Source organism: Trichosurus vulpecula, chromosome 8 (genome assembly GCF_011100635.1).
Source record: "Trichosurus vulpecula isolate mTriVul1 chromosome 8, mTriVul1.pri, whole genome shotgun sequence".
Lineage (NCBI taxonomy): Eukaryota > Metazoa > Chordata > Mammalia > Diprotodontia > Phalangeridae > Trichosurus > Trichosurus vulpecula.
In genome coordinates, this window is record NC_050580.1 from 89,623,875 (window position 1) to 89,650,578 (window position 26,704).

Below are 26,704 nucleotides of genomic sequence, written 5' to 3' on the forward strand. Positions count from 1 at the left end.
AATAGCCCAGCTACCTACTTTAAATTAGGTTCTCCCTCAGTGTTTCCATCTAGGAGGTAACATAGGCTGATATGAGAAAAAGGAAAGAATTTAGTGCCTTAAAACCCTCCAGCTCTGAGTCCCAAAGCTTTTTCAGTGTAGGTAGCTCCTAGCTGGTTCTTTGATCTCTAATATGCTAAATCTAAATCAGGAAAAACAAATTTTCCTTTCATGTAAAAACCAGGAGATTATCTTTGTTTTGTGAAATCACAGGCCCAGAAGTGGTCATTTTCCTTTTCCCTTTCCACAGTGCATTCATTGGCTCTTTATTAATACCCTAAATAGTAATAAAAGCCTTTAGCATTCTGGCCTCAAGAACAATCTGAGGAGGGGAGACTCCTTCACTGGGGAGTAGCTTGGTGGCCATTGTTAAAAGGAAGTAGTTAAGTGTTGTATCCAAAAAGATAAATGGGTCTGTACAAAACATTCTGAAGCTATAGAATGACTCCGGAAACTGTGCCCTTATTCAGACGTGGATATCCAGAGATAAAGGGAACCTGTCCTATACCTTCTAAGAGGACTTGGGGTTGTTCATGGTTATAAGCTTTGGGGTAAAGGAGAAGAAAATGGGTATAACAACAAAGTTTTCAGAAATACAACGAAAACTCACTAGCCATATTTGTGCCTTGCTGCTGACCCCATCAAAGGGAAAGTTAGAAGACAGCGGAGAGAATATGAAGAAGACAAGCTGGAAAGAGAAGTTCAACTGGTCCATAGAAAGAAAATTTGGGGAATTTGGTATTCATGGGAACTCCAGAAATAGTAACCTATGGGCACATGAAAATGCAGATGGGCTGATCTGAAATGTCTTAAAATCCATAGGGTGAAAGCCTGAATATCACTTACAATTCCCTTTCCTTTCCCTAGTGTTTTTGGCTGTCTTATCTAACAGTGAGAGCTAGTTTAACACTAGGTCCCACAGACAATGAGAACTCTAAGTCAGGAGTCCCTTGCTACTTTCCTCAAGTTCAGGGTAGTTTATTTTTGGTAATTAATTCTATAAATCATAGCTTGAGTCCCCATCGATGTAATAATTTCTACTTACAGACTATATGAGCCCCAAATCTTATAGTAAAAGCATTTACATAAGACATAAAGATCAACATAAATAAAAAAGGTAATCAGAAACATCATCATTTACAATCCCATAAACAGATGCAATAGATAGGGTGGTGGGCCTGGAGTCAGAAAGACTTATTTTCTTGAGTTCTGGCTGCAGACACTTACTAGCTGTGTGACCCTGAGCAAGTCACTTAACCCTGTTTGCCTCATTTTCCTCATCTGTAAAATGAGCTTGAGAAGGAAATGGCAAAACAGAACAGGATCTCTGTCAAGAAAACCCCAAATGGGGTCATGGAGAGTCAGACATGATTGAAGAAACAACAACAAATGGATTAAGTTACTGGGATGATTGGGATACAAAACTCTGGGAAAACTTCCAAGGGGGCAGGATGTGGGTGGATGGATAGGGTGAAGATAGTATCAGTTATTCCCGTATCTGCTCTCAATGACCAACATGATCTACTATAGGCTTGACTTGCCTCATCTTGCGGCTTTGGGTTGCCAGATTCTTCTGTGTGGAACTGATCTCTTGAACATCTGTCCTCTGAGTGCAGCTTCAGTTATAGCATCTCCTGCTCATTAGACAATGTCTCATACATTAGACTGCTACAATTTGACTCTCTACTCATGGCTACTCAAGAATACTCTGGGACCACCCATTCCATATGGACATATCCTTTGCCTCTCTCTTACTTACACTTTCCTCTTAGAAGCTCCCTTTCTTTTTTCTTCGTTTTCTAAGGAAGCTCCCCTTCTTTCTCCTGATGAAACCCCCATATCCAGACACAAATCCTCAAGAGATTCTGTCTCTTGAAACTTTACCAAATGAGCACGGAATTCAGCCCTTGTTGGAATTTGAAGCAAGTCTCCGTTATGGGTAAGGCAATCCTTGTCCATATTAAATCAACATTTTTTTGGTTTGTCTTTACTTTTTCTGATTCCTTTTGTTTTTATCTCACATTCTTTTCTGGATATATGTCTTTCCTCCCTTTTCTACCCAGTGAGCTCTCCTTCATGATAAAGATCAAAAGAAACAAACAAAAAAGACAGTTCAGGAAAACCAACCAACACATTGACCATAGTTGATACCATACAGAATATTCCACACCCATAGTCTTGGCAATGAAGGGAGAGAGATCAGCAATGGTTTTAATTGATTGTTATAGTCTCTGGTTGGTCAGATACTGATTAATGTGCTGTATGCCAGTGACCAGGAAAATAAAAGCACTTAGACTTGACTGAATGGTTCTCCCATGTCTTTTCTCCACTGATTCAAGACAAGAATTCTCTAGGCCTGAGAATGCAAGTAGTGTTTTGCTTCTCTAGAAACATCAGATCCACAGGCAATAGAGCAGGTGTTTTCTTCAATACTTCATGCAGAAATAAATAGAGATAGGTAGGAGTGGGTAGGTAGGACTTTCAGCTAGGGTCTAGAGGTCCCCAGATAAAATACTCTAAATGTCTTAATGTACTAACAACCTTGGCATTAGAAGAAGACCTTAGAAATATGACCATCATAGAAAAATAATTTAAGGTAGGATCCAGTAATATGGAATAAAGTTTTCTTGGCCATGTTCAACATGGAAGATTAACCACTGATATGTCAAGAAAACCATGCAAAAGCATTTAATCACCAAGCATTTATTAAGCAACTCATACGTGTCAGGCACCATGCTAGGTACTGGGGATAGAAAAACAAAACCAAACAATCAATTTTATCCAGAAGCTTCCATTGTATTGGGGGAGATGACATGTACAGATCTATACTCATATCTAAATATATACAAAATAAATACAAGTATGTCAGGCTATCTATAGTAATCTAGTATCATCATCAATGACATTGTAACCTCCACTATTGGACACTCAGTCCAATACAATAAATGATGAACTGCAAATGGCATATAAGAAGACACAGTTGGAAAGAGTGTCTGGACCAGACCAAGTACACACAGAAGGAACTGACAATAGAAACAATACAATTCTGAAAACATCAGGGGAACAGTTTTGAAGATAGCTCAGGGAATGAAAGATATCAAGTGACTGAAAAAAAAAAACGGTATTATTACCCAATGAAGACAACTAACTGCAAGGCCAAAAATGAACAAACCCATGTAGCTAAGTTTTTATTTCTAGAAAGTCTTTATTTAAAAGTATTTGCCAGTGTATTGAGTGAAGATAACTTTGATGAAAATATGAGAAGACAAGCAGATTTTTGCAGACAGTTTTCTAGAGGATAGCATATCTTTAGGCACACAATCTACTTAAAGATATACAGAATACAAGGTCCTGTTGTGTTTATTGTTTGCTGATTGCATATATAGTAATATATGTATATTTATACATATATGTATACATATATGTATGCATATATATATGTCAGGAGAATAATATCCAGTTAACTTTCATGTATATCCTGAGATCATTATATGATTCTTTGAGAGGTTTAACCATAGTGTAATTGTCTGTGAAGTGAAGCATAAAACATAAAGAAATAATAAAGATAATAGTAATAATAGTGATAGCTGACAGTTATATAGTTTGTCAAAGGTGTTCACCATTGTCATGGAGAATGTCTTGACCAAAGATGGATGATGCAATCAGTGTAGGATTTTTTTTTCCTCTTAATGTTATTAATAGAAAAAATGTTCAGGACATAATCATCCACATGATAATGATAATATCTTCTGCAACATGGATAGAATATTTTCATTTGGGGGCATAATATTTAAGGATGTGTTTTAACAAACAACCCACTTAGAAAAGTAAATATAGCTGTTTCAATATGAGAGAACCATATGGTTCTCAAGCTTTTTTTATGTCCAGTAATAAGCATTATGTAGAAGGTTCTGGTTTTTAAAAAGAAACACTATATTGTACTGGGCTTAAAATACCTTATGTTAAAACTGTTTTAGAAATTAGTTTAGATTATTCTCATTTAAGTGGTCAGTTAGGTGGTACAGTGAACAGAATACCAGACCTGGAGTCAGGAAGACTCATCTTCCTAAGTTCAAATCTGGCCTCAGACACCTATTAGTCATGTGACCCTGGACAAGTCACTTAACCCTTTTTGCCTCAGTTCCTTATCTGTAAAATAAGCTGGAGAAGGAAATGGCAAACCACTCCAGTATCTCTGCTAAGAAAACTCTAAATGGGGTCATGAAGAGTTGGACATGACTAAAACAATAAATCATCACTTAAATAGCATCAGTCAAATAGAATGTTCTGTGGCTATTGTGCAAAACACACACACACACACACACATGTTGGTATAGTGGAAGAAACTATGGTCTTGAAGATCTGGATTTTGTTCTCAGCTATACTGCTAATTAGCTATTTGACCCTGGGCAAGTCATACCACCTTTCAGGGCTTCAGTTTGCTCATTTGTAAAATGAGTTGGGAGTTTGCCACTGATAGAATGTAAGTTCTTTGAGGACAGGGGCTATTTCCCTTTAGTCTTTATATCCTTGATGCCTAGCAAAGTGTCTGGTGCAAAGTAGGTGCTAGATAAATGCTTGATGGTTGATGGATTGATCCCAGGGCCAACAGAGGCATGTGTGGTAGTATGAATTGTAATACTCAGGAAATATCTGATTAGAAAAGGAGGTGACAAAAAATTTAAAAAATAGAAAAGAAGGTGATGCTAACAGACAGCATGAGTACAGAAGTAGTAGCCCCCAAATATTAGAAAACCTTGAGGATGATCTCCAATCCACAGGGACGATCTCTTCAGGGATTTTTGGGAGGATACTGTAAGACTTGCAGTATATGTGAAGGCATTGATGGCTTGTGATCTGCATCATTGAAGGGAGTACCAACCCAGAGCTACTGGAATATTGAAATTTACTAGGTACATATGAGAAAACTGACATAGGCCTGCAAAAAACAGTCTGGACCTAAAAGAAATATGGCATTATGCAACTGAACATTGGAATAACAAATATAGAATGATCCCCAGTCCCAATTCAAGGTTGCAGCAGCCTGTTCATTCTCATTGTCATCAAATCCAACACTGCTTTTGAAAATTCTGGGTTATCTTGAGAATGAGAAGTAATAGGCATGTATGGGTGTGCCATACTTTAAACAAAACTAATACTGTGTTGCATTACCCTGATTTACACAGATAGGGATAAGGTGTTGATTTTTTATTTTTCATTCATTGATTCCCTCATTCATCAGAAGTTTATTGAGCCTATGTTATATGCTCAGTTTTGTGGGGGATGAAGAAAAGATGAATAAAACATTATTCCTACACTTGAGAATTTTACATTCTAGTAGGAGAGAGAAAAATGAGAGTAAATGTGGCATCATGGGAAGAATGATGAATTTGGATTCAGAGGACCTGGGTTTGATTACTGGCTGGTGTGACCTTAGGCACGTCACTTCCTCACGTATAAAATGAGAGGGATGGATTAGGCTGATCTCTGAAATCCCCTCTGGCTCTGAATCCTATAATCCTTTGAACATGAACACAATATTATATACCATTTGTAATGATTAGTTTACTGTTCCCTCAAATGAGTTACCACAGATAAAGCATTTGTCACAAAAATAATAGCTAACGTATAGTGCTTACTCTGTGCCAGGCACTATGCTAAGCACTTTACAATTATTATGTCATTTGATTCTCATAACAATCCTGGGAGGTAGATGTATTATTACCCCATTTTACACATGAGGAACCTGGGGTAACAGAAGTGACCTATCCAGGGTCATATAGCTAGAAAGTGTCTGAGACAATTTTGAACTCAAGTCTTTCTGACTCCAGGCCCAGCGCTCTAGTCACTGTGCCACCTAGTTGTCCCTAAAACTTAAAGAGCTAGCAAAGATTACTTTTATTATTCTTTTACCTATTCCTACCTGCAAGCCCCAGGATTTGACTAGTTGACCTCGCCTGCTGGTTTTCTATCTCAAGTTTATCTGGAGTAAGAGTGTACTGAACAGGAAGGAAAGCTTCCCTGTGGGTGGCCTAGGACTCTACTCCAGGGCTGGCCTGCTATCTGCCTAGGGACACATTTACTAAGGTAGAATGTGAAAATAATATAAGGAACTGATAAATGTTATCTAAAGTCAGATAAGGGAGAGATTACCTTTTGTTGAGGGAATCCAGGAAGATATCACAAAGAAAGTGGCATTTGAATTGTTGCTTGAAGGACGGAGATAAGAGGTCTCATATATTAATTCTATCCATCAAGCAATAAGCATTTATTAAGCACCTAGTAGATGCCAGGCCCTGGAGACTTTTTTTTTTTAAAAGCAAAAACAATCCTGGACCTCAAAGAGCTGGGGGTGGGGTGGGGGGGAGGAAAGAGAAGATATGGGAGAGAAGAAAGGAGGTAAAAGGAAGGGAGATAACACCTACTTTACTGTGGGTGTTCAATAATATTAAAATATGGCATCTCTCACTCATTATTGAGGGGCCTAGAAGTACTATGGAGCAAGTTGGCTGGCAGGATTTAGGTTGTTTTAACATCTAAATATTAAGTGCCTACCATATGCAAGGTACTGTGTTAGGTGCTAAGGCTATGAAGCAAAAGTTAAATCACTAACAACTACCACTCCTGCCCTCGGAGAGCTTATATTCACACATATAAGTAAATAGCAGATATTTTGAGGAAGGAAATGGTAGCCAGGGGGACCATGAAAAGATTAACAGAAGAAGCTACATGAGCTAAACCTGAAAGGAAACTAATGATTCTAAGAAGCAGAGGCAAGGAAGGGATTGTGTTCCTGGCATGGAGGACAGACTCTGCAAAGGCATAAGGTGGGAAACTGAGTGTTCAGTTTGCAAGTAGGTCAGTTTGGCTAAGACTTAAGAGTACAAGGAAGGAACTTTTGCATAGCATTTTACAACTTGCAAAAGGATTCTAATTTTTAGAGGAGAGTCTACCGGAGGCTTCCTTTAAATAGTTTTCCCCAGTACATTTAAGTTAGGATTCAATTTATATTACCACCTCTTCAGGATTACAACTATGGCATAAAATAGAGTACAGCTATTCAGGGCATGGAAGGGCTGGAATGAAAGGTAGCAAAAGGCTTAGCTAAGGAAAGGGAATTGTGAAAAGCAGAAATTCTAGAGAAGACCACTGCTTGCAAGTGAGTAAACTGTATCTGAGGAGCAGCAGATGCTGGGAAACCAAGGGATGGGCTTGAGAATGGGCTGCCATTTGAAAAAAAAGGTGACTCCATTTTCCCTTTATAAACTCTATATCTTTAGTATACTTAAACAAGTCTTTTCCCTGGTCATTTTGTCCAAAGGGTCAAGAAGCTACTGTGTGTCTGGAATACAAAGGGATCCACCTGCAAACCATCCTGCTTAAAAGAGTGACCCACATTAGGAGAAAATAGCAAGAAGGCAGTAGGCCGAGTTCAAATTCTTGTATCCGATTCTCTAGTTTGATAACAGTCCAAGGGTTGCTCACACAGAGTGTTTACAGATAATATTCTCAGCTCTGGTCAATAATTTTCTGGATTAACTAACTGATCATGAGTTTATGATATAATAACCTTTCAGGCCTTCTTAGGATATTGGACATCATAATGACAGCCATAGGCTGAACTTACGAGATTAAAAAAAAGATTGGGGGAGGGGAAAGGCATGGGTTCTTGGTCCTCCGCTATGGGGGAAGGGATGGGGTTTTCTCATTCTGGAAATGAGCATATTAATACTTTTGTATGACTTGGATCTGAATTAAAGGGAAGTCTTTATAAATAGAAAGCATCCTATTTAGAATTTGCTTGGAAGGCCTACTATACTGAACTGGACTGTAGTGACTCAGACTTCAATAAGATGTAAGAATTATGAGCAGAACGGATATATTGGGACTTTGGCAGCAGGGGGTGAGGGGTGAGATTCTCACATACTTGTCGATACAGAAGCAATAATAAGACTGGCTAGCTTAGAGGCTAGAGGGTCTTAGAAGCTAGCTAGTCCAACCCCTCACTTAACAGATGAGGAAACTGAGGCCTGGAATGGTTAAATAACTTGTCTAAGTAAATGGTAGGCTACCCTTTAATAGACTCATCTGGTAAGACGCAACCTTATGAATAGCTTAGTGTTTGCTAACCCAAACTGCACTCTGAGCTGGTAAAATCTTACATGTCTGTGCCTCAGATCATTCTTTCTTGGGGGTTCAGGGAGCTAAGCCTGAGAGCTTGTAAAGAGGAGTGAGCCTTGGGATGGGGGAAAATGACAACACAGGGTTATTTTAATAAAGTTATAGATTTTAAGACATAGGAACCTATGGAGGTAAATATTTCTTGGACTGGTTTTATTATAGGCTGTTGGGAAAGACTGACTCCAACCCCCTTATTTTATAGATGAAAATCTTGAGGCCCAGAAAAGGGAAATTATTTTGCTTAGGATTACAAAAGAGCATGTTAGCAGTGAAGTCTGGACTTGGCTTCAACCCACTTCTTCTAATGCTTAGGACCATGCTCTTCCCAAAATACCAGGCTGCCTCCCTCAAAACAATACACAGTTTCAGTTTTTCATAATAATAGGACACATTTATTATAAGGCTTTAAAGCTTACAGGGTGCATTCCTTACAACTCTGGGTAGAACTTAGTACAAGCATTAGTAGGCTAGGGATTATCTGTAAGATTGTATTCAGTCTCTAGGATCAAGATCAGAATCCTTTGCTCCTAAGAGGTAGTTGTGGTCGTGCAGTGGTTTCCAAACTCTTTTGCTCCCAGACATTGAGGTAGAATACAGGAAAGGAGACTCCAACCAAGATATCACATTATAAGTTCCATAAAATTTGGGGCATGCCTAAAATAAGACACTCCACTGTGGCACACCATTTGAGAATGACTAACTAAGATCATGGAAAGAACCAGGTAGGACATTATTCATAGATGGTGCATTTATGGGGCTTCAGAATAGTTATGGGGCATCAAAATGTCAATAACTGGCAAGAAAATGAAAGGGAGGGGTGTAGCCCTCCCAGCTGGAGTGGGGGCATCCCTAAATGGGGTAATTCAGGGATTGGGAACCTGTAGCCTTGAGGTCACATGTAGCCCTCTAGGTCCTCAAGTGCAGCCCTTTGACAAACCCAAACTTCACAGTGAGGACCACATTGAGGACCTAGAGGGCCACATGTGACCTCAAGGCCACAGGTTCCCCACCTCTGTAAATTTCTTGGCCCCAAATGTTCCAGTGGCAATACCGTTGTAAGAGGCTGGAGACCTATATTCATAGTTCAGTTCAACCCAATTCAACAAACATGTGCAAGGTGTGGCATGCATGTCATCTCCTCACCCAAAGCAGAGCAGCTTATATGTTCTTGACTTGATTCGATGATTGCATTTTTCAAAAGATAAAAGAAGCAATAAAGAGGATGACTTTCCTGGACCTCATTATGATTAATAAGGAGAAACTGGAGTAAAAATGATAGAAACTTTAGGAGGAAGCGACCCCTCCATCTGAGAATCTATGGTAGATAAAGATGGGAATAGTCTGATGTGCACCCTAAGTTTGGGGAGGCTTACTTCAAAGAATGCAGGGAAAGAAACCTCTGATCCTAAAATCCCATGCCCTAGCATTCTACAAGGGTAAGTCAGCCCAAAAAGGTTAGGCTGCTCTCAGGAAAAGAATTGTGATGATAAAAGCAGAAATTAGTCTGGCGAATTAAAAAAGAACTTTCAAAACAAGAAATTTGTCAGTTTTTCTTTGTCATGTACCTCTTTGGCAATCTGGTTGAGTCTATGAACCCATTCTTGGAGGATCAGAGGGAAAAATCTGTTTTCAAATATTTGAAGGGCTGTCCTATGAAAGAGGGATTATCTTTGTTCTATTCGATCTCAGGGCCAGGTACCAATGGATGGAAGTTCCACTGAGGCAAATTTGTTGTTCAGTTGTTTCATCATATCTCATTCTTTATCACTCCGTTTGGGGTTTTCTTGGCAAAGATATTGGAGTGGTTTGCCATTTCCTTCTCCAGCTCATTTTACAGATGAGGAAACTGAGGCAAGTGACTTGCCAATGGTCTTGGAGCTGGTGAGTGTCTGAGGCCAGGTTTGAACTCAACTCAGGAAAATGAGTCTTCCTGATTCCAGGCCTGACACTGATTAAAAGAAAAAGGTCCTAACAATTAAAGCTGTCTAAGAATGGAATAGGCTTGCTTGGGAGGCACTGAGTTACTTATCACTGTAGGTCTTCAAGAGAAGCTTGAATGATTGCTGTTGTCATAGAGGGGATGCCTGTTGAGGCCTAAATGACTTTTGACATCCCTTCTTATGCGGATTCTGCAATACTCCGTAGAGATGTAAAGGAAGTGAAGAATGGTCAAGGTAATGGAAGCTGCTGGAGGGCAGGGACAATTTTTTTTTGGTCTTTAAACTTTCCGAGCCTTGTAGAGTTCCTAACACATAGTAGGCCTTTAAAATGCTTGTTGAGTCAGATTGGATTAAGAACATTATAGAGGAAGGAGGTCTAGGGAGATGTTGCTAGGCAGTGTCAGAGGGCAGTAGAAAGACACTGTACCTCTAGGAAATAATTGTAGAAGGTGGTAGGCAAGAGCCATGAAGACAAGTGTGCCTTATATCCAGAAGTGATATAAGGTTCAAATGAGATAATGGAGAGAAAGCATTTTACGAACCTTAAAATGCTGTGTAAACATTATTATGATGATTATTAGTCTCCAGTCATCAGGACTTCATGCCAGTGATGACTTCATTCTCTGAGCCTACTACTGAACTCCTGCTAAACTCAAGCAATGTTTATGGAGCAAGACAGGAGTGTGTATGCAGGTAAATGTTTAACACCCAGGTTCTCAAAAAAAAAAAAGTATGCACTGACACTTTTAAGCTCAGTCTGTACTATTAACACTTTCTTAAGTCTAGACAATCAACAACACAATAAAACAAGCCCTGATTTGCCGGTTGCCCGTTTCTGAGGCATCAATCCTCACACTGAAAATCGAACAATTGAGTCCTCCCTCTGAGCCTGTTAGAGCTGGCTCCAGCACACCCCTGATGGTATCATTGTTTTGTTTATGGTGAGTCCTGCTGCTAAGCAGCTGTATTCCTCCACGTGTTGACTCATCTGGTGAGGAAGAAAGTAAACTCAGAGTAGGGTCAGGAGACTGAAAGTCTAGTCTCAGCCCTGCAAATAACAAGCAGTGTGAGCTTAAGCAAACTACCCCTCTTCAGCGTACCTGTTTCTTCATTTGCAAAAATATAGGGTAGGCGAGTGAAAGTAAATGATCTCTAAGATCCCTAACAGGGCTGTCTATGACGCTATAGTATAAGTCTATGATTTTGTATATACTATACTTCACAATTCAGATGATTGAATTCAGATGTTTTTATTAAGTATGTTTGAGGCTATTTGAATGAACACACATACTCTCAATTCCCCAGCGTGAGATGTAGAAAGGTTGACACTTGACACATGTAACAGCACATATTAACTTAATTATCCGTATTGCTACACAAATTAATCTCTTGGTGGTTACTTTCCACTAGGAAGTGCTGGGTTTTGACTTTTTGAGGGGGGACCACTCCCTCTAGTGGGCAGTGATGGAATTAGTTACCCAAAAACTCACCATGATACAATGTTAAAATTGGAAGGAAACAGGTTAAGTCATCCTATCTGACCCCCTCAATTTACAAATGATGAAACAGATGCCCAGAAAGGCTGAATTATTTGACTAGGTCATCTAACTACAGGGCCTACTTTACCTGACTCCCTTCAGGACCCAGCTAAGATCCCACATTCTTGTAAGAAGCCTTTCCAGGTTCACCTTATGCTAGTGACTTCCTGCTAAGGTTATCTCCAATTTATCTTGTATACATTTTGTTTGTATGTAGTTGTGTGTTGTCTCCCTCATTAGACTGTGAGTTCCTTGAAAATGGAGACTTTTTTTTCTTTCCTCATATCCCTAGCGCTTGGCACGGTACCTGGCACACAGTAGGCTTGTTGAGTTGATCTACTGATACGCAGACCAGGGTCTTCTCTAAAATACTATTCTGGTCATTCAGAGAAGGTGGAAAAGGAATGAGAAATATGAAGCGATAGAAAGCATAGATGAGTGAAGGGGGATGAAAAAGGGGCAGAAAGAAAGAAATGCATCATATTGCCCATGTGAGGAAGGCATACCTCTCCATGGTTGTAGCTGTAAAACTCGATTTCTCTAAAATTTTCTTACCTGTGAACTTAAAAGTTGTTGAAAAAGTAGAGCTGGATTAACATTATTACTCAGATACCCTTTGGGAAAAGATCCTCCTCTGGGGAGGCGAGTTTCCACTGTCTTTAGAGAAGGCCACTTGCTTTTAGCATCTTGCTGTCTCATGTCAAAAAACCTCAGTGTTGGAGTTTTCCCAAGATGTGCCAGGGTATCCCCTCCATCCTGCCTCTAGGGTTATTGTATGTGACCATGGCTAAGCACTCTGCAAATACTGAGTAAGGGAGATAACATGAACTTTTCTTATCCCAGAAAACCAACAAAATATTCCCAAAGTTTCACAACCATGAATTCATCACCTTTGTGCTCTCCTTGAGGGCTCTTGTCAAGCTTTGGAGGGCCAACTCACTAAAGTTTCCCCCTGTTTACACATCCCATTATTCTTAGGCCTGATAGTAATCCAGTAGGTAGTTCTAAAGGTGCAAAGAACTTAACAAAGACATAAGATTTCTCCAAAATGCCAGTCTGGCCATGCCACCCTCCCTACCCCAGTCGAAAATCTTGAGTGGCTCTTTATGATCTCCATGATCAAATAGAAAAATCCTTTTTAATGATGTTCAAGGCCCTTCACAACCTGGCCCCTTCCTACCTTACCAGTCTCCTTATACTTCGCTCCCCTTTGTGCAATTTATAATCCAGTAACACTGGCCTTTTTGCTGCTCCTCCTGTGCCTTTTCACCAGCTCTCCTGGCCCCCCCAATCACAGTATTTGGAATGTTCTTCCCTTCTCTCCTCCATTTCTTGGCATCAGTTCAAATACTATCTTCTTTGAGAGGCTTTTCTGAGTGCCCTCACCCCACAGTGCCCTCTCTCTGAGATTACCTATTTATTCTGAAAATATCCTTTGTACCTAGTTGTTTTCATGTTGTCTCTCCCATTAAAATGTGGGCTCCTTGAGGGCAGACATGGGGTTTTTTACTTTCTTTGTATCTCCAGTGCTTAGGAGAGTGCATTTTAATAAATACTCGTTGTCTGACTGATATGAGCACTTTCTGTGATTGTTTCAAGACTCCTGGAGATTAAAAGGAGTACATACCAACAAAAGAAACAAACATGATACAAATTACTTATATTAATAAATAACTTATATATATTTTTAATTTAATTTTTTATTCTGAATTTAATAGCCACACATGTATGAGAGAAAATTTGTCCATCTACAAAATAGAAAAGAAAAAATATATATAAATAGATATGCATTTATAAGTCACTTGACAAGAAGCATATGCTGAGGAACTTTTAAAACAATAAGCACACTTCAAGTACCATGTAAATGAGATAGTCCAACAGTACTCAGTTCTGCTGAGACTTCTGAATCCTTAGCCAGTCTGTCTCTCAAAGCACATATCTGCTTGACGATAGGAGAAACCATCTCTCAAGGTCCCAGAGTCATATTTACAATTTCTCTCCAAGCTCAGTCCCCTTCAGGTCACAGAATTCTGTAGTTTGTTCTTCAAAGGATCAGAACTCAGGAAGATGATTTTAATTTTGTTATACCCAGAGAGATAAACCAACTCAGGCACATACAGGAATCAAATGAATTAGCAAATTTTAATGAAGGATTTTCATGATTATAGTGAGAAAAGTAGTCAGAGTATTAGATTTGTAGTCAGAAAATTTAGGTTTGAGCCCTGATTACACTATATTTTAACTGAATAATCCTGGGCAAGTAATCTAATTTGGGCCTCAGTTACCTAATCTATAAGATAACATTATTTGGGCTAGATGACCTGTAAGGTCCCTCCTAACTCTGAAGGTTTATGAAATGGTCATTCTGAGCTTTCCTCTTTCTAGACAACAAAGTCTTTCCAAAGTCTTACCAACTTAAGTCACATCCATGAAATAGGGCTTCATATACCATGTCATCATATCTCTCTCTTCTGGAGGAGCAGACTATCCATAAGCCTCCTCTCAGTGCTCATCATTTTGATTACTTTGAGTATTAGTGACATGTTGCTAAACATTCCCTACCAGCTTATGTGGAAACCTTTATCATCTCTTCACAGTGAGTGATGTACATTCAAGAAGAAATTCTGAGAAGTGGATTTTTTTTTTTAACAATCTGTGTGCAGTTTCTTCTGTAATTAGAGATGTTTGCTAGAGAATGGTAGCTGCCAAGTAGTGGGTGAACTGAATGGCTCTCCACGAGATTACCACATATCCTGCTTTGGGAGCACTGTCAGAATTTACTAGGATGGGCCCCAGAGATTGTGGGCCCTTGATAACCACTCCTTGTGCGGAGTTGATAGAGGTGTGCTTCTTTCTGCTCACACAGGACAGTATCACAGAATCTTTGAGATCACCTGATCCAGCTTCCCACCCAATGCAGGAGTTTCCTCAACATCATCCTCTTCTTGAACACTTTCAGTGATATGTGTTTCTTCCTCTACGTAACTAACCATCCTCCCTTAGGCCCTGACCTATGGAGGTATTTTCTTTGATAATGTCCTTCTCCCAAGACCTCTTTTCTTTTAATTCATTTTTCATATTATAGCCAACATAATTTTCCTCCCAGATCGTATCCACCTACCCTTCAAAAATTCAGCCCTCTGCCCTCTGCTTCTCTTCTTTTCTTTGATCCTCCTTAACCCAACTTATTTGCTCCCCATCTCTGCTTACAACCAACCAACCAACTCTGCCATAAGGTATGGAAATCACACACAATTCCTGGCTCTTTTTCCATAGCTCCCTCCCTCATTCCCCAAAGCCAGGATAAAACACCAAACTTAGGTAACATCATCTCATTCTCAGCATGTCCTTTTCTAATCTCTATTAATTCTCCACAGCCATAGTAGATGTCTTCTTTCTTGGAATTAAATGCCACACAAAAGTGGAGTAGATGGCTGTCCCACTTTTTGGGGGGGGATGGGGGAAAAAGGAGGTAATAGATGAGGTGGTCTGAAACCATCCTGATACCTTTGAGTAAGTATGGTGATAAAGGACAAATCATCTTGTTTTTGCATTCCTCTAGTTGAAATAGAACACAATCTATCCACTCCCTTCCCTTCCCCCGCCTCATTGTAGCAATGGTGTTATCTATCCAGGTGCCTACAATGCAGACACAAATGTTGGTTTGCCACCTCTATGTGGCTACACAGTAACTTGGAAAGGGAGAATGAGTTAAGTACAATCAGATAATGTATTGGCTGCGGCATTTTTTAAGCCTTTATGCCCCAATTCTAGAACGGAATAATATGGAAAAGAGTCATCCTCTATTCCCTGCCAACCTGCAGACAATGATGGTGAATGAACATGAGTCCAGTGGACTTTTCACCTTAAACGGACCTGAGTGTGGGCAAAAGTCAAGAGTGGGACAAATATCGACCTGCAACATTGGGTTTTCACTTGAGTGAGCCCTTTAATAGCTTGCTTCTCTTTTTATGCTGATCAGTGGTAGTAGAAATCCCGTCATTTCTTCTGGAAATTGTCATGACACCGGAAAAATGAACGCAAAAGTCACAAAGACAGGATTGCCCACAGTTTCAATTTTCAACGTCTAAAACAGGAAGCAAAACAAAGGGAGGGTTTAGGATGGAAGAAATAGCTCCATAAGGTAAAAGAAAAAATAAAAGAAGGCCCTGCCTTTGCCGGTGTCAGGCAAAATCATGTTCTTTCTGCCCATGCCTTCTACGGTCACGATTTCATCATCCTAATTTATGCGCCCATAGGTTCCTACCAGAACTGCAAGTCCTGGTGTCCTCTCATCAACTACTATGCATGGAACTGCTGCTAGACACCTGTTCACAGATCATTTAAAGTTGGTGTATTCATATGGTGGTTTCTGTTTAACCAAATAGCGGAGTATGTGCCAATACATAGTTGAGTAGAATGAACTAGGGCATCAACTCATCTCCCAGGGTACTGACTCTCTAATTCTGGTCATGTAAGCTCACTGCCTTAGTTATAGTTTGCATTACTGTCCCGTATCAGCCCTATCCTTCTTTCTCAGGCCCGTTTCACCTCAGTTAACTCACTTTTTGATGCATGTAAAGGAACCTGTTGGAATCCCCATTCTATTCTCTACAAATTCCCTAAGATCCTCAAATTTCTAACATCTATTTTCACCCTTCTCCAGCTCATTTTACAGATGAGGAAATTGCGGCAAACAGGGTTAACTGACTTGTCCAGGGTCACATAGCTAGTACGTGTCTGAGGCTGGATTTGAACTCAGATCTTCCCAATTCCAGGCCTAGCACTCTATCCACTGTACCACCTAGTTGCCCCTATTTCATCCTTCACTTAAATTGAAACCCTGGTTCTCCTTTGACACCACACTGCTTTGCATTCCTCACCAGTGGAGGTCACTTACTCATCCAGTGCGCAAGACTCATGGGGCCATATTTTCTTGCTCTCTATTAATACTTCCAGACCATTTCCCCAATATCATGCCAGTAATCTTTCCTTTTTTGAAGCACATGCCATCCATCTGTACCACCACTCCCTATTTTCACTGCTTGCTTTGTATTTTGTTCATGTACCTCTAGTGCCTAGCAGAGTGCCTTGTACATATAAGGTATTTAATAAATACTTTTTGTACTGAATCGCTGCCATCTCCTCACCTCCAGGTAATTCCTACAGCTAATAGGATTTAGAGGACCTTAGGGAATGTCTAGTCCTAATTTTAGTACAGGGCTCATGGTCATCCTCTCTACCTCATCTATAATGACTTATTCTAGAAGAGCAATTCTATTAACTTTCTTCTCTGCCTCACTTTCAGCCATTTGTTAGCATAGATATGGACTCTTGAAACTTGTAGAACTTGGCAATTATATTATCCATATCCATAACATCCTATTCCTCTGCCTCTCCCACTGAACCTGGTCTGCATACTTGCTGTGACCTCTGGCTTCTTAACTCATTCCTAGCCTCTTAATCTATCTCCTGCTTCAGTTCTTCTTGACTCTATACAGTTTTCATCCTACTTAAAAGTTCCACTTGCTGCTGCCCTAGAATCCCTTGCCCCCTGAACCTATATTGTTCCAAATATATGAGTTCTTGTGTCTTTGGCATCCTCCACCATCTGATTTCTCTAATTCTGCTCCAGGGCTACTGGATAGCGTTAGAAAAAGTCACACTATTGAGCTGATTCCACTCACTACAAATTTATGTTACAGAACCTCAGTGGATCTCCTCTACTCTGACTTGACAATCTTCTGCTATACCCCTGTTGATTCCCATCTCCTTCTCTAGGCTGACTGTTCTAAACCTTTTTCCCTCTCCTCTCACATCCAACCCTTCTGCTACCTAAACCCCACACTTACAGAAGAGTCCTCTTTCACTGAGCTTATCCTATGGTGACACTTCAATCCCCACTCTTCCCTCCTCAGAAAGTCTTACTATTAATACCCACTCTTTCTTCTGTCCCTCTATTCACAGCAGAGATATCTCTACTTTTCACTAAGGTTAATCCCTCCATTTAGTTAACCCCTATTTCCTTGTGTTTCCTCATTAACTTTGTTCCAACAACCATTACTTCTGTCTTATGGATCTTTCATCTAATCCTTACTACTGGCTCCTTTGCATTTGCCTATAAACATTGTTTAAAATTGCTCTAATCGTTCACAGCCTACTATTCATCCACCTCTCTCACTTTTTCACTAAACCTACTCTTCATACTTACCCCAACCTTTAAAAACTTTTCCTTTGATCCTTCTACTCCTCTCAGTTGCTGTCCCATTTTCTCCTCCCTTTTCATTACTAGAATCCTGAAAAATTGGTCTACACAAAATACTACTACTTCCAGACTTTTCATTTTTTTCTCTGTCCACTTGAAATTTGGAGTCTATTCCCACAACTCTATTGCTCTTCTCCAATATTAGCAACCTACTAATCACCAAGTATAATATACTTTTCCCCCAATATTCATTGCCCTTGACCACTCAGCCACATTTGATACAATTAGTCACCTGAGACTTCACATTCTCTTAGATTTCCTCTTCTGTCCCATTCTATGGTTCTTCATTGTCTTCCTGGCCCTTTAAAGTGGCTATTTCCCAAGGACTTATCCTTGGTCCTCTTTTGTTCTCTTTTTTTTAATGTCTTTTTCCTTGGGATTCTCATTCATTTCCTTGACTTCTACTAACACAGTTCTATTCAGATGACTCCAGCCCTGATCTCTTTCATGAACTCCAAACCTGCATCCACAACTGCCTACAGTACACCTCGACTTGGATATTGCTACTAACACCTCAACTAAACCTGTCCAAAATTGAGTTTACTCCTTTTCCCCCTCAATCTGCTCTGACTTCACTACTTATGTTACTGGTACTCCTATTCACAGTCTCCCATGTTTAAAATCTTAGGTCTATCTTTAACTCTTCCCTCTCCCTCATCCCTCACATATTATCAGTTGTCAAATATCATTGGTTTTACCTCTACACTGTTATTGACATTCTTCCCCTTTTCCATATTTCCATATCTCCACTGTCACCATCACAGTTCAAGCCATCATTACCTACCTGCTTGGACTGCTGCAACAGCCTCCTAAATATATCTAAATATATCTGTTTGTGTCACTTCAAAGTCTAACATTTTTCAGTCTTCTAATTTTCTGTTAAGTAAAATTTGAATTTCTTTACCTGGCAGTCAAGACTTCTCCACTCTCTGGTATTACCCTACCTTTAAATTCTTACCTCATATTAATCTCTTCCAGTAATTTTCATTCCAGGTAAATTGAATTGCTGTATCTTCCTAACATATCCTACACTCTCCCTCCTCTGAGCCTTTGCTCACACTCTTCCCTAATCCTGGAATGCCCTCCCACTTCTTTTTGCCTTTTGAAATCTTACCTTTCTGTTAAAGTCCGAGTCAGGTGCCACCTGAAGCTTTCTGCAAAGCTTTCAGTGATCCCTCCATCAATAAACCCTGTTCCTCTAGCCCTAGACAACACTTGGCTTTGCATTACTGTAATGCACTTATCATGCAATACTATGCACCAGTTACCTAGGTTTGTGCCCTGCTCTGCCACATGCCCCACCAGACTATATGATCCTTGAGGGCAGAGACCTGGTCATATCTGATCTTTTTACTTCCCCCAGTGCCTAGAATTTTTTTTCCATATGACATAGTAAATGACATTTGGTAAATGACTGATTGACTAAATAAATGAATGAGAGAGTGCTACTTTGCTAATAATAGAGGTGATATAAATTGAATTCAGGGCAGCTCGGTGGCACAGCAAATTGAGTGCTGGGCCTAAAGTCAGGAAGACTCATCTTCCTGAGTTCAAATCTGGCTGCAGACACTTACTAATTGTCTGACCCTGGGCAAGTCAGTTAACCCTGTTCGCCTCAGTTTGTCATCTGGAGCTGGAGAAGAAATTGGCAAACCACTCCAGTATCTTTGCCAAGAAAACCCCACATGGAGTCATGAAGAGTCAGACATGACTGAAAAGACTAAACAACAACAAATTAAATTCTGGATCCCTCTGCCAAGATTGGCCCAGGAGGTCTTTCCTCTTTGTTATTTGTAAAATGTCTAGCAGTGAGTACTCTTCTCACTTCCCCGATCCCACACACTTTTTTTGGCCTTCTTGTCCATAATGCAAGGACAATGAAAGGTGCACTAGTACAATGTTGACCCTTATATCTGGGTCCTATGTTGAGTGTGCCCATTTGGATTGTATTAATTGATGCTGACCACTCATCATTGGAGAGGCTCCTGATGCTGTACAGAGATGGGTTGCTGGCCCAAGAATACTGAGAAAATTTCACTCCATAGATCACTATCAACTCCAGAGCCACAAGGTCGATGCTCAGTGGTGCAGTGGGTAGGGTGCTGGACTTGGAATCAGATCCTGCCTCATACACTTACTATCTGTGCGTCCCTGGGCAAGCCACTTAACCACTTGGCCTCAGTTACTTCATCTGTAAAAGGGAATGATTATAATAATAGCATCTCACAGGGTGACTTTGAGGATCAAGTGAGGCAATTTATGTAAGGCATTTTGTAAACCTTGAGACACTAGATAAATACTAATTATTGCTGCTATCATTATTATATTATTATTATTATTGAAAGTAGAAACTTACATGGCTTTTGCTCGTTGATTTGATAAGTCCAAACTTTTGGGTCAGTGTATTGGTACTGAACTCCTGCCAATTTCCATCCACCAGGGATTGTGCTCGGATTTCATATTTCACTAGGCGTTCCTGTCTGAGGCTAACTGGGCTCCGCTCACATACGACGGCAGGTAAGTTCATGTCTGAATACTTGATTCTCTGAAAGGATATTAATTTATCTGAGTAAAAATTACAAAAGAATTTGAGAAAATGACAACTATTTTTGTCTATCGGAATTTCAATGGTTCCTCTGGTGGCTATGGCCTTTTTTTCAAACAAGAGTCACTCGCTGGTGTGTGACCCTGGGCAAGTATCTTCATTTCTCTGGGGTACCCAGAATTGCAGAACCTCAGAAGTGGGATGGACCCAGGAGAACATCTAATCTGACCTGTACCATATCAAGTCTTCACCTGACAATATAGCTAGATGAACACAATGTCACCCAGCTTTTTCTTACAATTAGTATGGGCACCCTTTCCCTCCTACAGCAGTCCATTATGCTTTTGGATAGCAGTAAGAGTTAGGGACTTTCTAACCTGAAATCTGCCTCTGGCAACTTACACTCATTGCTCCTAGCTCTGCGGTCTGGGGCTGACCAGACAAGTCTGCTGCCTCTTCCACAGGACTGCCCTTCATATACTTGAAGACAGCTAACGTGAGACCCTCAATCTTCTGTTTACTAGGCCTAACATTCCCAGCTCTCTCCAGCAATCCTTGTATGGCATGAACTCAAGGTCCCTCACCCTCCTGGTAGTCCTCCTCTGGTCTCTCTACAGACTATTATTATTGTCCCCAAATGTAGCACACAGAATTGAACCCAGTACTCCAAATGTTGTCTGATCAAAACAGAGTGGGGCTTTCATCTCTAGAATCAGGGACACTACGCCTCTCAATATAGCCTAAGATGGCATTAGCTTCCTTGACTGCCATATCTCATTGTTGACTCATATTTAAAATGCGGTCCATTAAACCCCCAGATCTTTTTTATGTAGATATGGCTGCCTTCCCCATTTTGTATTTATGATTTTTTTAAAATGTGTAAATCTACATTTATCCTTATGAGATTTCTTCTCATTAGATTCATAGAATGAACTCTACAGAACTCATGAACTCATAGAGTTCACATAACTTTCACAATGGAAGATGGAACACAGCAATCTCTGAAGAAGTGAAAATGAATAGCACGTAGAGGGCAATGTAAAGGAGGTACTTGATAGGTGTCAACAAATGGCAACATATAACCAATGAGGAACTCTGAAGAGCACAAGTAAATGATGTCAACTGGGAAATGTACGCTAGCAAATGAAGATGGGCTGGTGAGGATGAAGGATAGGATCAATGGACAGCTTAAAAGCTCCACTACTGTCCTTGTGATGTCAAGAGAAAGAGAGGGAAGCTTCTGGCATAGATCCCTGTGGTGAAGGTATGGGTAAGAGTTGTGCAGGATGGGCAGATAGAGATAGACTGTGATCCTCCTTGTTGGAAAGGATGCTCTATCAATGAGATCTCAGATCAATCTGAATAATTGAGTATTTAAGAGATTTTGTGCAATGGCAATACATGTCAAGATCTGTTAAAATACTGACTTTGCCATGCAAAGTTGGATTTCCCTCCTAGCTTCACATAAGCTGTAAATCTGACAAGCGTGCCATTTATGTCTTTATCCAAGTTATTAAAATAAAGTCATAGCACAGGACCAACTTGAGCCCCCTGGAGCTGCTAGAGACGTCCTTCCAAGTTGACATAAATGACCACTCTTTGGCACTGGCCATTTAACCAGTTCTCAGTCTGCCAAATTATACTGTCATCTACCCCACATCTCTTCATATTTCCACAAGAATAGCCTTTGAGACATTGCCAACTGCTTTGCTAAGATCTGACTATTTTGCACCTACAGTATTCCCTAATCTACTGGTCTAGTAATCTCAATGCTGATGATGAAGATAGCAAGCTAGCATTTAAATTGCTTTAGGGTTTGCAAAGCACTTTCTAAATATTATCGCACATTATCCTCACAATAAGCCTGGGAGATGGGTGCTTTTATTAACTTCATTTTATAAATGAGGATACTGAGGCTAGTAGTGGTTGCCCAGGGTCACACAACTAGTAAGTGTCTGGGACTGGATTTGAACTCAGGTCTTCCTGACTCTAGGAAGTAGCTAGCATTCTATTTATACTCTGTGCTAACTGCTTCCTAGGTTGATGTAGCTTGACTTATTCTTGATGAAGCCATTCTGGCTCTTTGAGATCTTCACTATCCCTTTAACTATACTTCCTAGAATTTTATACCAAGATTTGAAGTCAAGCTCACTGATTTGTTGACTACATTTTCTTCATGCTTTAGAAGTTCCATTTTCTTTTCACTTTACAAATTAAAAAAAAAAACCCAGAGGCTGAGAGAAATGACTTGACTAAGGTCACATAGTTAATTTGTAGCATGGGACAGAATGACAAGTCAAACCTCCTGACTCATTCTCCAGGGCTCTTTTCCACTACACCACACTCCCCCTTCAGACAAAATTAGTCTTCTTTTCCATTTGTCTGACACTAAGTATTGCTCATTATGGAAGGGTGATTTTTTTAAAAGGTCTCTTTTCTCAGTCTTCAGTTATTCAAAAGCAAGACTTTCATAGATTTTGCTTTCCTGGATGTTACCCACCTCTTACCTGCATGTAAAAACTATAGGAGGAGCCACTGTGTTTGATTCCCTTAATTTCAAAGAAGAATCCATACACACCAATCATTTCTGAGTAAATCTTGTTTTCCTAGGTTATGTTGAAGAATAAAAAGATGAACAAAAAAATAGAGAAAATCTTTCACTTCATTCAGGTAAATGACCCTTGATTTAAATGTTAAAATCCATACAAGACTTCCAACCTTCAAATACTATGAACAAAGAAAGCCGTACTGTAGCTATAATCCAAAGACCATCATTCAGTGACAAGTCACGTCTGTTCTGAACCGTTCGATGTTTCTGAGTGACAAAGAGAACACACTCAGCAGGCTACCAGATGGAAAAACCATTGCTATCTGACTTTTGGAAACAGAACACCTCAGTGTATTTCTTTAAGTCCAAGAGGCGCTCTGAATACATCACTGCTGCACATCTATGATGTTGCACGTCAATTGCGATTGATGAGTTGGCCACTGCAGGTACTTTAAAAACCAGCCAAGCACGTTTGTGGTCTAGCTACATGGAAGGTAACCAACAGACATGGGCCCAGAGCCTGTAAATGCATACTTGGCTGAGAGATGGGGGAGCCTTCCTTAGAAGGTATTTGAGGTAATGTGGTATGGGCATGGAGCTGGGAATCAGAATAAAAACGTTTTTTTAAAAAAATCCCACTCATTTTAAATAGCGTTTTAAAATTTGCACATGTGGGGAGAGCAAGTGCTATCGTTCCCATTTTAGAAATGAGTAAATTGAGGCAGAAAAGTTAAGTGAATAGCACGCAGTCAGATACCTAACAAGTACCCAAGTGCTAAAATTGGGCATCTAGTGAGTACTCTACCACTTAGACTATTATCTTGGGTAGGTTACTTAATCTTTATGAGACTCAGTTTCCTTATATGTAAAACAGACTACCTCAATGGGGCTGTTGCCAAAATCAAATAAATAGCATGTGAAGTAGTTTGTAACTGTAAAACTCCATAGAATTGTAAAGAATTATTATGATCACCAATAAAGAACATCAATATATTATCCTGCCTCTGACACTCTGAAAATGGAATTTGGGGATTGTTCCCAGGAGTGCTATAAATACATACAGGGGGAAAAGTGATTTTACGTAATATCTTTGCTTATTGCAGGTGACTAGTAAGTCTTGTAACCAGCAAGAAAGATAGTATCACTGTGATCGGTTCTTGGGATTCTGGCTACCATGTTTATATTGAGTTCTATTTATGTTAAGCTTTGAAGAGTTAGCCTTTTGCAATCTTTAGTACTGATTCATAGAACCATAACAGAACAAACGAGGCTTTGTCCCACAGTGTCCACATCTGGAAGGGGTGATGTATGCTTCCTGTAGCTATTGCTGCGAGCCTTACTTTATAGTCTTCTATAGCTGAAGCTGAAGTGTCAGAGTTCGTTTGGGTCAGGGCAACAGACCCGGAACAGTCATCTCTCTTAAGTGGGTAGGAGGCACAAAAGACAGATCACTAAACTTTGAGTCAGGAAGACCTGAGCTCAAATCCAGTCTCAAGCACTTACTAGCTGTGTGATCCTGGCCAGGTCATTTAATCTTTGCCTCAGTTTCCCTGGTTGTTAATGGGGAAAATAATAGCACCTACTGCCCAGGATTGTTGGAAATATCTCATCTTATTCTTCCAAAGTACTTTGTAAACCTTAAAGTGATATATAAATGTTAGTTATCATTATTATGTTAGTTGTGTTTGTGCCTATGGTCCCACTTCCAAGGTTGGTTTTGTTGCCCTAGGTGAAAAAAAATTCCTAGTTACAGCTCCACTGACTAACTTTTTTTTTTGGTAAGTGAAGATGCAGGTGTCGATCTATTCTATAAATTAGACTGAGAGAAGGTTACAGTCAAATATATAGCATTATTGAATGCTCTATCTTGACCAAGTGGTTGATAATTTTTACTATATAAGAGTAGACATGAAGAACGTTAGAGCTGGGAGGAAACTTAGACAATTTTCGGTCCAACTTCCCCATTCTACAGATAAGGAACATAGCAGCTATGTCAACCCCAGTCAGAGCTAGACTCCAGATTGCCCAGCTTCCCACACTGGAATACTCATTTAACATTCAAACCTTCCCTGACATTCTATTTGTTCATGCTCTCTCCTTGTTCACATCATAATGTATTATTCATATATTTAAATGTTACAAATAACCTCCCCATAAAGTGTAAGCCCTTTGTTGGCAGGGACTACTTTTTGTATTGTCTTTACACCCCCCAGTGTCTTGCACACAGTAGGTATTTAATAAATGCTTGTTGAGTTGAACTGAGTTCATCAGACAGGTCGCCAGTTCTCTCTTCACTCACTGCCTTTCTCTCGTCCTGGATCAGAAAATCCACAAGGGTGGGGTGGGGTGGGGGATGGATGATCATCATAGCTTATCCTTCATACCTAGCCTTCAAGGCTCAGCCCCAGTGTTACTCCCATGATGCATTCCCTGATCCTGCCAGCTGGAACTACTTCTCCTTCCTTGGATGGAATGGAATGGAATATCATTTATTAAGCACTTAAATGTGCCAAGTACTGTGTGTGCTAAGTGCTGGGGATACAAAAATAGAAAATCAAAGCATTCTCTGCTCTCAAGGAGCTCATGTCCTAATTGGGAGAGGCAACTTCTAAAGGAAGGCTCTCAGTACCTCTGTTGGATGTCTCCTATGCATTTCGCATATCGTGATTTGTATTATAATTATTGGCACACACATCTTATCTCCTCGCTAGATTGTGACTTCTTTGAGGGGGCAGATTATGTCCTGTTCATTGCTTTATCTCCCTCAGTTCCTCGCTCATGGCAGGTTCCTTTTGTTTTGGGGCGAGGAGAGGGATACTGACCTTTGATTTCATCAGTGAAGATGGAAAAATCCCACCAATAAAGATTTGCAATCTACTTTTACTTAAAGTCTCAGGGAATTGCCTGGAGGACTGAGTGTAACCTATGTTATACATTAGAATTGGTTTATCAGAATCTAATTAATAATAATAGCTAACATTCATATTGTACCTACTCTGGGCCAGGCACTGCGCTAAGTGCTTTACAAATATCATCCCTGAGAGGTTGTTGCTTTTACTATTCCCATTCTACGGGTGAGGAAACTAAGGCAAACAGAGGTTCAGTAACTTTATCCAGGATCACACAGCTAGTAAGTGTTTGGGGTCACACTGGAACTCAGGTCTTCCTGACTTCAGGTTCAGTGCTCTATCCACTGTGCCTCCTTCGTTGTTTTGTTGTTGTTTAGTCACTTCAGTCATGTCTGACTCTCTGTGACCCCATTTGGGGTTTTCTTGGCAAAGATACTAGAGGGGTTTGCCATTTCCTTCTCCAACTCATTTACAGATGAGAAAACTGAGGCAAACAGGATTAAGTGACTTGCCCCTGAGCACACAGCTGGTAAATGTCTGAGGCTGGATTTGAACTCAGGAATATAAATCTTCCTGACTCCAGGCCCAGCACTTGATCCATTCTAGCTGTCTAACGGTGGCACCTAGCTGTATCATTGAGAAAATTAAACCTCTCGCAATATGTGCTCGTTAGTTTCCTTAAAATGCCATGCTTTAAAATTCCATGGAGTACTATATTTCTAGGCTGGATATGAATGAACACATGCAAGGAGCAAGCATAATTTAACTTAAGAGAACCAATGAAGAGTAACATAACATA

General features: G+C 40.1%; 1 protein-coding gene across 1 annotated transcript in view; it reads right to left on the minus strand.

Moving 5' to 3' along the window:
* Positions 1-15,716: 15,716 nt before the first annotated feature.
* BTBD16 (BTB domain containing 16) overlaps positions 15,717-26,704 on the minus strand; it is a 104,581-nt gene continuing 93,593 nt past the window's right edge. The window contains exons 14-16 of the mRNA XM_036736544.1: positions 23,016-23,114; positions 20,320-20,508; positions 15,717-15,785 (exon numbers count right to left, since the gene is read on the minus strand). Coding sequence (XP_036592439.1) covers positions 15,717-15,785; positions 20,320-20,508; positions 23,016-23,114 — 357 coding nt within the window. The remainder of the gene's footprint in view (positions 15,786-20,319; positions 20,509-23,015; positions 23,115-26,704) is intronic.